The sequence below is a fragment of the Nelumbo lutea genome, chromosome 8 (genome assembly GCF_056320005.1).
Source record: "Nelumbo lutea isolate HS-2025 chromosome 8, American lotus-T2T, whole genome shotgun sequence".
NCBI classification, from domain to species: Eukaryota; Viridiplantae; Streptophyta; class Magnoliopsida; order Proteales; family Nelumbonaceae; genus Nelumbo; species Nelumbo lutea.
Genome location: NC_142691.1, coordinates 14850707 through 14863381, shown reverse-complemented (window position 1 = coordinate 14863381; position 12675 = coordinate 14850707). Strand labels below are relative to the sequence as shown.

At 40.3% G+C, this 12675-nt stretch overlaps 1 protein-coding gene across 2 annotated transcripts in view; it reads right to left on the bottom strand.

Moving 5' to 3' along the window:
- Window positions 1-12675, bottom strand: part of EMB3142 (nuclear pore complex protein (DUF3414)) — an 80074-nt gene that overhangs the window by 47057 nt on the left and 20342 nt on the right. For both annotated transcript variants that reach the window (XR_016103816.1, XM_088959874.1), the window contains exon 6: window positions 9669-9828. Coding sequence is in view for 1 of the 2 variants with exons in the window: in XM_088959874.1 (XP_088816000.1) it covers window positions 9669-9828 (160 nt within the window). In the remaining variant the exon portion in view is untranslated. The remainder of the gene's footprint in view (window positions 1-9668; window positions 9829-12675) is intronic.

The following is a 12675-nucleotide window of genomic DNA, read 5'->3' as shown; positions in this document are numbered from 1 at the left end:
TAGATCTGATTCAGGAAATATCAGGGATTGTTCATATATTTGGTTTTTTCTCCCATTTCTCCCACAGATGTGCTCACCATACAATTGAGAGTAGGATCACAGGTCCACTATCACCATTGCTTTTACACGTCCATTTATAGGAGATCAATCTCTTTAAACATAGAGTGTTTGGAGAGTTGATTCCCTTCTGCTAACTGCTATATCAGTGTGATAATAAGACTACACTTCGATGGAAGCTCAAGTTGTAACCCAGGGCCAGCCGGGTTTGGAGGGGTTTTCCTCAAGTCTGATGGGATCATATTTTCTGCATTTGGTGGAGTCCAAAGGGGATCTTAAACTCAACTGAAGTGGAACTGAGAATTCTTCACATGGATAACATCACATAACAGTTTTGGTTCTCCTCCTTGGCTTTTGAAGCAAACTAAAAGATGCAACAAGATGATGGCGAAGAGTGAGGAGCAAATTCTGGTGTTTGCCTCATTATTTTAACAATATCAGGGAGTGTTAGAACCAACACAGTAGCAGATAGACGTGCGCAAAAAAGAACACCGATGTTCATTATTGGAGTTGGGTTTTTAGGGGGGTGGTAGAAGGTGTTTATAGTCCATATTTGGGTACTCACCATTTTGATAAACAATACAATCCAATCACATCTCCTTTAATAATTAAAAAGAGAGAAGAGACCCTTCAGTTTGATTTTTGTTTTCTCCAAGCAATGCCTTATTGAACACCCAACAATCAAACTTCAGGATAAACTAACAATGATTTAATATCAAACATTACTAGAAGCTAGAGCTATGAAACTACTGTCATAGAAAACATCACTGAATTGTGATATACACCTTAGTGCATCATATTATGGTGTGAATCCATGCATGGAATTGTGATCTCAATAGTCAAAGTTACCATCTACAAGTGAGGTACAAGATTATAAATAATAGTAGTTTCCTGTGTGGTGCATCTCTCCAGATGTTGGAGGTGTCTTCTTTCACAAGCTACAGCCCTCTACATGTGCCCATTATGCATGACAAGGAAAGCAGATTTCAGGGATTGAATTGATCTTTGTTGGTAACAACATGAATCCCCCATTAGAGAGTCAAGTGATTCCACTGAACCAATGGGTTGAGCAAATCCCTGAGTACCCTACCACTTTAGCTCCTATTTACAAGTTTTTGATTCCACCATCAACAGTTCATCATTTTCCCCCATTTTCATCTTCAGCTTGCATCAACTACAAAGGCCAATTTATATAAAATCTTTCTGATAGGAGAACTTACAAGGAGTCAAGTTACAAGGTCATTAGCATGTGATGTCTTAAGGGAAGTATCATCATTTTAGTATTAAGTACAGCTGAGCTGATTGTAGTCGTAAAAATGAATAATATTCAGAAAAAGGAAATCAGATGGTTGGCTGCATCATACAACCAGATTTAGTATCGAAACATATCTATTTATGCGTAATGGTAAAAAAAGTACTAGAAATCAGGGCATAAGAAGATTAAGGACTGGGACCAAAAATGAAATAGGCCCGTCCCAACAAAAACAAATGTTACCCTATGGAAACTGAGAAACTATGGTATGGATTCATGGCTAACGGGTGGAATGCTAGCATATCCTTTAGGTCTGCTTTCTCGTTTCCTTGAAAGGTTATCCATAATGTGCTTCCAATGTTTCAGATTTCTATCAGGTATAGCCGTATAGGTTGGTTTCAGTAATAAAATTCAGTTCGGGGAGGAGCTGTGTGTGGAGATGTCCCCCTTAAAGATCATTTCCCGTCTTTATTTTCGATCTCTACCTTCAAAAATGAACCAATTTCTAAATGTCATGTCTTCCTCTTCCTTTGATTGGGACTCGGGGTTTAGAAGAAGCATTAGGGAGTCTAAATACCAAAGGATTTTGAATTTGTTGCAACTCCTAGGAGTCTACTTGGATCTTCAAAAGCCTGATAGTCATGTATGGACTCTCCACCCTAGGGGCCTCTTCTTATGTACTTCTTTCTTTGATGTTCTTTGCCCTCCACAATTATCCCTGCAATCTTTCCCAATGAAAGAAATCCATCATAAGATTGGAGCCTTTTGTTGTGAGGTTTTCCATGGGAAGATCAATACTTTACACTCTTCATAAACAAAGGCCTTACTAGTGCCTATCCCCTAATTTGTGCACTCTCTACAAAGTTGGTTGTGAGACTTATTACCGTTTTCTAATCTCCAATTCATTTGTTGCTTGTATTTGGGATCGGTTTTTCTCATTTTTTGAATGCAAGTGGAATCTTCCTCCAGGCGTGTTAGGAGCAGCCTAACTCTGGAGCAGATTCAAGAAGCTCACTCTCCTGAGATTGAGAGCCAAGAAGGAGAAGAAAATTAGCAGAGAGAGAGAGGAGGGAGAGAGAAAAGAGGGAAATGATTTGGAATTTTGGGAGCTACTATTCATCTCCTTTTACAACTCTTTTATACATTTGTTGCAAATCCAATTACATCACATTAAAAATGCCCGTAAGCCAGTCCAGATGACACAGACATCTCACATTAACATGCTTGAACCTTGGATGGGAATGAACCATTCCATCTGAACCACCTCCTAGCTCCTAAATGCTCAAGTTGGGCTCTGCGCTTCCCATGGGTTTGGGCTACCAATTGGACTACTGTCTAACAACTCCCACCCCCTAAGACTGACCTGGCCTCAAGGTCAATGTGAGGAAATTCTTGTTGTAGTTGGGAATAAGACTCCCACATGGCATTTTCAGGGGGAAAATGGGACCAGAGGACTAGGGCTTCCGTAGCTTCCGCCCATGACAAACCCACCTAAAGTCCCATATCTGAGCTGGTTCAACTTGTAAAAACCTCCCTCAGTAAAGTTAGGTAAAACCAGGCTGCCAATTGCATTTGACTCCAACAGTTTCTTGAGTAAGGAGACACGGAAGATGGGATGTAGGTGCAAATGTGCTGAAAGGTCAAGTTGATATGCCACCTAGCCAATTCATTCAAGAACCCGAAATGACCCAAAGTATCATGGGTCTAACTTATGTCAAGCCCACCGTGCCACACTCACTTGCCTATAAGGCCAAAGATGAAGAAACACCACATCACCATCTAGAACTCCACCTGGCAATGATGATTATCATAGACTGCCTTCATAAATTGTCGGGCACAGTGCAAATTGAACTTTAGCTCCTGTAAGATATCATCCATTTATTGCAAATGCCAATCAATAGAAGCTTTTGATATGGATCCCAATTAGTAAGGGAGAACAACTGGAGGGTCCCTCCCATAGAGAGCCTAGAAAGGCATTATGATTGCTTCTGTATGAAAAGTAGAGTTGTACCACCACTCAACCCATAGGAGCCAGCGAAACCATTGCTTGGGGTGGTCACCAACAAAAGAACGAAGATATGTTTCCAATCAACAATTGAGGACCTCTATTTGCCCATCACTCTAAGGATGATGCGTATAGTGTTGCAGCAGCACTCCTTGTAGCCTGAAGTACTCACAGCAGAAGTTGCTTACAAAGGTAGGGTCTCAGTCTGACCCAATGGACCTAGGTGTACCATGAAGATGGCCAATCACTCTAATGAAGACTTCAGCAAGAGAGGCAACTGTGAATGGATGAAAGAGATAACAAAGTAACCATACTTGGTGAACCGGTCAACCACCACCCAAATGACAAACTTCCCTAGGGAAGTTGGTAAGCCAGTTATAAAATCCATAAAGATGTCCTCCCAAACTCGTTGTAATAGGAAGAGGATTAAGAAGACCAGCCGGAGATTGTCATAATTATGGCTTTAGAAAGTGCCATACTTAGCTAAAAGTCCTGAAAAGCCTTGGGCATACCCCTCCAATGATAATGTGGCAAGGCACTAGTACGTGTGCAACACTACTAAATGACCACTAGCCGGAGTTGCATGAAAAATCTATGAAAGCTCAAGAAGGTGAGAAGACCCAGGTGAAAGGGCAAGATATCCCTTGTAGTAGAAAGTGTTGTGTACAACTGAATATCCAGGAGAGCTAGAAGGATCCCAAGCCCATTGAGCCTGTATATTGGACAGAGTGGCATCAAATTGGGCCTCTTGCTTCAAATGTTCCAGTAATGGATATAAGGACCTGTAGACTTGCCCATATACACTTAGGTGACTAAGCAACAAGGCACCCCCTGGCCACTTAGCCTCACCTTGGCACTTTCAAAATTATGCTATAGATCGAATAGGCTCACATGGAGACACAAGAAGTGGAGTGAAGGGATGAGAGATTCAACGTATGGACACCCAACTCTTGCGGAATGAAGGGGGAAATTTTCAAAAAAATTTCTCTCCCTTCAACTGGGAATCGCATTTCCTATTTAAAAAATCATATTTTCAAGGACCAATCTTGAACCATGAACTGAACCAGATCTGAATCAAAAGATGTAGGAGAGAGGTATACCTGATACAAGAGAAATATTATCTCTCAATGGAGGTGTTCACGCCCAAGGAAGGATCCAAAGACCTGTCCCACTGAAGATGGCGCAGTGCAGGATGGAGTAGAATCAGCAACGTTCTCCAAGAACCTAATCCTTCGTAAGAATAGTTGGATGGCACGTGAGCACTACTTCCAATCAGTCCTTTCACAAAGGGCTGATATCAAGATCGAATCTTGATCTCTCCCACAAAGTTGGAGATCGAACTGGAGGTCTGGCACGGCAGGAAGTAGGCGGCAAGAAAGAATTTCGTAGAGATTGGAGAAATCTTTCTTCTATGATTTCAGCTCTCTCAAGACTAGAGATCTTGGTGTTGTTCTCTCTAAAGGCTACCGCCCCTTACTTTTCTTGTAACCCTAAAGGATTAGTCCCTAATCCAATTAGGAGTTGTTGATCCAAATCATATATGGATCAGACATCCCTTTAGGTGATAAGGACAAACCCCTATCTTATATGTAGATTAGATTAGTCCTCTCCTAATCCTATTAGGAGGCTCCTAAGACCTAAATCTTGGACTCTCTGAGTGGATAGGGTCAAGGCCTAATCCTATCAACTGATTTAATCCCAGATCCGCCCCTCATTTAAACTGATCAAATCAGCCCAGTTCGAAATGGGCTTTAGGCCCATTAAGGTTGTGTGCTCACTTAGCCTTCCAAACTACTGCACAGTTAGGCTTCCTTGTATGGCGTGGGACCCAAACATTGATCTACACATCAGCCACATGGGTTTGGCCCAACCTTTGTTACAAGGCCTAGCCAAATAAACTGTTATGGACAGTGCACCCCCTGAAACCCATCACATGGGCTCTATGGGCCCAACACTTACCCTAAGTGGTCCCTAGGCCAAGCCACCTTGTAACACCCAGGGACTGTGGGCAGATGCAAGATCAGCCCATCAAGTATTACCCTCAATGGTCTTACACTTAACCTCTCAGCCCATAATGATCAAACACTGCCCGAAAAGAGATGACCTCTCCCTCGGCTGCAAGGAACAGTGTTGCACTCACTGCTTATATGGATCCCGAGAATTAAAACATTTGCAAACATTTTAGAAACCATAATATATATACCTTTATATCTCATATAAAATATATTTTGCAAAACAAATCTCAACGATTGAAATCGGCTGCCGGCAGTCTTGGTTTCCATCAGTGAGAATGCATCCCCGATCATTACCTTTATCCGACAAAGGGGCTGATCCTGTCACTATAATCACCCACTCATATGAATTCTCAGATTGTCCCAACATACCCAGGTTTTGACCCCCACTAAGGATCTCACTGATTGGTACATCAAAGACATCCCAATCCGACACCTAGTGCAGTATCATAATCGAGTCTAGGGGTCGGGTGTAACTTTCTAGTTTTGCCCATTAATCTCCAAGGTCTAGGGCAATACTGGAAATCTGGTCCAGTTCAAAGATTCAATTAATCCTACAATGTATGTGCCTAGGGTCTCACCCTAGCAGCTGAGATAGGCCACCCCAACCGACTTGATGGCACAACAATGCCAGCCTTATCAGGATAGGTCTCCCCAGACCAACCCACTGGCTGTGAACATTCTAAACTAACACAAGTCTCATTAAGTGTCCAGTTTAAGGGTATTATACAGAAACATACCAAGGGAACATGAATCAAATATGTACTTTTATTCATTTACAATAAACTCATAATGTACATCATTTTGATTGAAGCTAAGGGCATACAAAACTGTCTAACATGGAGGACCCTAAGGACCCTCCTATAACAAAATGAAAAATCAGGCAACGAGAAGTGGAGGACCCTAAGGAAATTTCTGAAGCTTTCTTATACTTCTTTAAAGAACTTTACTCAAAGAAAGAAAACAGAAAACTTTCCATAAGCTTTTGGGAAGGGTTTAAACTGTCAGAGGAGAATAGTCTATGGTTAGAAAGAGAGTTTCAAGATCAAGAAGTGAAGGATGTTGTCTTTAGCATGATGGTTTCCCAATTCTATTTTATCAGATCTGTTGGAGCATAATTAGTTCAGATTTGATGCAGGTGTTTAATGATTTCTATCATTCAGCCATTGTCAACAAAGGAAACAATTCTAATTTCATATGCTTGATTTCCAAGAGAAAGGGTACTCTAGAAGCAAAAGATTTCAGACCTATCAGCTTGACTGGGAGTGTATACAAAATTTTAGCAAAGCTTCTGGCCGAAATATTAAAAAAAGTCCTAGGGGAAATCATTTCCCCAAATCAGTTTGCATTTGTCAAAGGGCAACAAACCATTGACAGCATCCTAATAGCAAACGAATGTGTTGAAGAGAGGAAGATGAATGGCAAACCAGGGGTGATTGTGAAACTCGATTTGGAAAAAGCACATGACAAAGTAGATCGGGAGTGTCTCACAGAAATAATGAGATTAATGGGATTTGGAAACAAGTGGATTCAGTGGGTTGAGGGATGTATAAGCTCCACCTGGTTCTCAGTTCTAATAAACGGGCAACCAAAAGGATATTTTAATGCTAGCAGAGGATTAAGACAAGGCTGCCCCCTCTCCCCATTGCTCTTTACTCTAGTCACAAAAATCTTTAGCCAATTGGTGAACAAGGCTCTCTCTCTTGGTCTTTTGAGAGGTTTTGAAGTCAGACGGGAAGCCACCCAGACATATCATCTCCAGCTTGCCGACAATACCATCCTTTTCCTAGAGGCTGATGAAGAATTTGTATCAAATCTGAAATGGGTCATCACCTGTTTTGAATGGACTTCTGGACTGCAAGTAAACTTTGCAAAGAGCAGTATTGCTGGCCTAAATCTAGCTGATACCTACTCCTTGGACACTTTCACAGAGATCTTGAAGGTAGAAAACCTCCCCTTCCTCTATCTGGGGATGCCCCTTGGAGGAAACCCAAGAAATCAAAACTTTCGGGAACCAATTCTAGAAAAACGTGAGAAGAAGTTAGCCACATGGAAAAGGAACTACTTGTCAAAAGGGGGGAGGCTCACTCTAGTTAGAGCAGCATTGGCAAACCTTCCCACCTACTACCTCTCTATCTTCCGCATGCCCAACAAGATAGCAGTTCAGGTAGAAAAACTTCAGAGAAACTTCATTTGGGAAGGAGGTGGGGAAAGGGGCTCTCACCTTATGAAGTGGTCTCAGGTTAGCAAACCAAAGGAGGGAGGTGGATTGCAAGTAGGCCACTTGAAAGAAAGAAACTCAGCTCTTCTCAGTAAATGGTTGTGGTGATTCCCTCTTGAACCAAATGCGCTTTGGACTGCTGTAATTACTAGCAAATACGGAAAGCACGCCAATGGTTGGGATGGCAAGTTCCACTTGAATCGGGTCAAAGACACCCACCTTTGGAAAGGTATAATCTCAAACTACACTTTTTGCATATCCTTTATCAGATATAAGGTGGGAAAGGGCGATAGAATTAAGTTTTGGACTGATCTATGGTGGGGTAATTCTACCTTAGCCAACTCCTTCCCTCGCCTATTCAGCCTTACCATAAACCAAGACCTTTAAGGGACCTAGAACTTAGTGAAATCACTAGCTTCTTGCATACCCTGAGAGAGGTATACCTCTCCCAAATTTCCCCAGATCTCTGTGTTTGAACCCTTCACCCATCAGGTAAGTTTTCAACCAAGTCTTGCTTCAAGGCTTTAGTTAGGGAAGATCAAGCTACTTATCAGTACTCCTACAAGAGAATTTGGTGTGCTCATATCCCTTCCAGGGTATGCTTTTTTGTGTGGGAAGCCAGCTTAAAGAAAATCAATACTTACGACCTCCCTCAGAAAAAGAATCATGGAAGGTATTATCTATCTCCCCGTGTGTGCTGTTTCTGCCTTAAAGCTGGGGGATCTACCAACCACATCCTGATTAACTGTGAAGAAACTAGAAAATTTTGGAATTTCTTTCCATCACTATTTGAATACAGCTGGGTATTCCCAGAAAATGTGATTGATTGCTTAGGGCAATGGTCCGGAAGAGGTTTAAGCAAAAGAGGAAAAACTTTATGGCTGTCTGCTGCTCATGCTATCTTCTGGAGCATTTGGGAAGAGAGAAACAACCGGGTGTTTACCAACAGAACAAATAACTTTGAGGAGCTGATTTCTATAATCTGTTATGGACGTTTCTTGTGGACCTCCAACTCAATTTACTTCAGAGGAGTTAATTTGATGACCTTCAAAGAAATGCCATAAATTTTCTTCACTCTAATCATAAACAGCTCATCACTTCCCACAGTTTCAGATCTGAAGTGGAAGGGGAGACGATCTTATACTTTGACGGGAGTGCTTTTGGAAACCCAGGTGCTGCGGGTACTGGAGAGGTAATTCAAAACAGAAATGGCAATATCAGATGGGCTTTTAGTGGGCCGATTGGGATAGCCTCCTCAACAAAGGCCGAAGTCATGGCAGCTCTAACCGGCATCAGGATTGCAAAAGACATGGGCTTGCTAAACCTTACCATTAAAGGAGATTCAGCCAACACCATTGCCTAGCTTTCTAACCCTGACAGTGGGCCTTGGGCTTTAGCCCACTACCTGGCTGAAGCGAGAGACATCCTCTCTTCTCTAAATTCTCATGTAGTCTGGATTCCAAGGGAGCTAAATTCTAAAGCCGACAGTCTAGCTAAATCTGGCGCTCACAGGGATTCCCTTTTCAGTGATAGTTTTTTGCCTATGTAACTTTCTGAGTGCTTAATTGCTATGTACATCTCCTCATGTACCTTTCTTTTCTTCGAATAAAGTTAACTTTTTCTTCAAAAAAAAAAAAAAAGATTTTATCAGCAATAACCATTTGATCACAAAATATCACATTTTGTTTTTAACACCTAGGAATCTCTGATTCCAAATTCCCCAAATGATAATCATTTCTATCCTTCAACCTTCCTATCCCTAAAAGGAACAAATAATACACACTTATGTTATGAAATACAATACCACATGACAACAAAAGATGAAAAAAAAAGATATATTCAAAACTAAGCATTAAACATTTTGAATATGGTAAACTTATAAAGCTATTATGAAACCCATTATTGATGGATAAAAAACAAAAAAAAAAACACACAAAACAGAAAATAATCCAAATAAGAAATAAAGGAAAGTTCAAAAATGATAACAAAATTAAAGATTGAAAGTCCCCATCTAACTTCTTTGCATGCAAAGCTTTATTTCTAATTACTGCAAACATTCAAAAGGCACAGCAAGTTCACAATCACCAGAAAAACAATTGAAAGAAATTCTTAATTCCTTACTTGTCCGTACAACTAAGACAGAAAGGACAAGACAATGGCCAAGGATGAGCCTTTCCCTACAAACAACAGCTCGTCGTTCCACAAGAGCACCTCTAGAATCAAGAACATAATGCTCAGCATGTGGCCCACCCAATCCAGCTGGTTCTTCCCGGTTAAGTTCCTAAAACATAGAGCATATGCAGAAACAAAAGCCATGAGCAACTAAATAAATGCAAACATGCATATACATATAAGTAATGTAAGAAAAATATGTAACATATCAACTTTGAAACCAAGACAAGATTTATAAAGAATGATAGTGAATTATAATCTTCTTCAAGTCTGTAATTTAAAGTTTCCTCACTTTGCCAATGGGAGAGAATCATGCAAGGTAAAATCCTTGACCTTTTTTAATTACTCTGCTGATAGAATTTGGATACCCTCTTTAGCGGATTGGCAGGTGGAAGATCCCAATCTCATCAAGAAGGAAACCATTGACCTTTTTGAAAACCTTAACTTCATGGATAGAAGTTGGAGACCCTCCTTAGCATATTGGACTAGTAGAAGACACGAAGATTTAGCTGGAGAGAGTTCAATGAATAGGAAACTAAAGAGGTTTTCTGCTCACTGATGAAGGTAAAGCCCCAGGTCCAAATGGTTTCTCAATGATGATCTATCATGAACATTGGAATGTAATTAAAAAGGATCTTCCAGAGGTGTTTGAAGATGTTCACTAAGAGGCAAAAATTAAAATTGGCAATAATGCCACCTTCATCAAGCTGATTCCTAAGAATGAAGGTGTTGTAGAGATCAAAGATTTCAAGCTAATCAGCCTTTTGGGTAGCTTGTATAAAATTTTGTCCAAAGTCCTTGCGAATCGGCTTACTTCATCAAAGGTATTGTGCTAAAACCTAAGGTACCTTTGTTGGAGGTAGATAGATAGTGGATGGGATTTTCATGCCAATGAGGTGATGGAGGAGAGAGATAGTGGAATACAATTGAATTTTTTAGACAAATAGTGGATGGAGAGGGTGGTAAAAAGCTTGTGATAGAGTAAACCAAGGTTCAAAATTTCGATACAATACACCCCGTATCGGGCATATCATATCATATCTTTTGGGTCCTAATAGGCTTATTTCCAGGTGTTTCGAGACCCCACTCTTTTTCAATTAAAAAAAAAAACATGCTTTTAACTCCCTAAAAACTAAACTTTGAAAAAAAACTACAAAGAAGAGTTTATTTGTGCTTCTAAGTTCCGATACTCCTCTGTCAACACATAAAGGCGTATCGAAATTTTGAACCGTTAAGTAGACTAGAAGTTTTTATGGAACATCTTGAAGATAAAAGGCTTTGGTGACATTTGGATTGAATGAATGCAATGATGTGCCCAATGTTTGGGCTAGAGTAACAGTAGAAGAGGTTGTAGAAGTATATTTTAGCCAAGCATATGCCTCAGTAATTAAAGGTGGTTGATTTCATCCATCCCAAAAATTTCCAAGCTTGGGCATAGGTTTTTGTGTTCATCAAGCCCAACAATTTTAGGGCCAGGCCTAAGCCCAACGCTTCAAGCCCAACCCATCCTACAACATATTATTTATATATTAAACAATACTTGTAATATATGTTTTATATTATATTATATTATATAAATATTACAAAATATAAGTTATAATAAAAAATATAGATAATATTTCATATTGAATAAATTGCATCATATGTTTTATACATATAATATAAAATACTATATATTTTATAATATTTAATTTGTGACTTAAGCCCAAAGCCCAACCCAGGCCCAGGCCCAAGTTATAGCCCTTAACATAGGTGCTAAGCCCGCTCAGGGCCAAGACCACTCCTATGGATAATAGTTATAGTATAACTATCTCATTGAGTTGATGTAGCAAATGACTACACAACATCATGATAAGTAGCCTAATGGGCATAGATGGCAGGCATGCTTCTTCAACAGTCTACAAAAGTCAACCATATACCCCTCAACCAGTCGACCACAATGGGTGCATTATGCATATCCAAACTCCAGGGAGAGTTGGAGATCACTATAAACCAATAATGGTATGTCCATTAAGAGTACAGCGTGTACATAGAAGAGTTGGCTGAAAGACAGATTGCGGTAGGCAGCAAAACCTTAGTTCTGCTTTTCCTGGGAGGAGAGGATGTGGTGAGAAAGGCTATTGATCAGTACAAAAAGTCTAGAAGGGAGGAGCTAGAAAGAGGAGGGGAAGAGGGGGATGGGAGATTAGTAGGTTCGGTGGAAGAGGAATAGAAGGACTGTTGGAGGGGGCAGGAGAGGTGAGGAAAGTGAAGCTTTTATCATGGAGTGTGACGGGATTGAGAGTTGGGAAGAGGATACAAGTGGTTAAAAAACTTTTGAGAAACCACAGCCCAGATGTTGTACTACTGCATGATACAAAGTTTCTTCTGATCTAATGTTAAAGAACGAGATTTGGGGGTCAAATAGAGAAGAGTGGGCCAAGCTGGTGCAGTTTTTTGTTAGGGGGCATGGAACTGTATCCCATCTGCAATTTACTGGAACATTTGGAAGGAGAGGAGCAGTAGGACTTTTGAAGACAAAACCCGCAGCATGGGCAAGATGGTCGCGGCTGAGGGCAGATCAATGTTAGAATGGTTGTTGATTCTTCCAGAATTCAGTCAGCTAGAAAAGGAGGATTCTGGAAATAGTTTAGGAGAATTCCTGGATTATCGGATTTGTAATGTGGAGCTTGTTCTTTATTCTGGAAGTTGGTCTATGTATTTGGGTGATGACTTGACACCCTTTTTGTAAGTTCTTTTTATCTTTAATTAATTTTTTATTTTACTTATCAAAAAAATGTGTATATAGATGGTAAGCATGCTTCTTCAACAGTCTACAAAAGTCAATTATATGCCCCTCACGACCAGTCAACCACAATGGGTGTATTATGCATATTCAAACTCCATGGAGATTTTTTTTTTTTTTGAAGAATCAAGAAGAAAGAAAAGGTTACATCCTACACATTGGTTGTCTAGA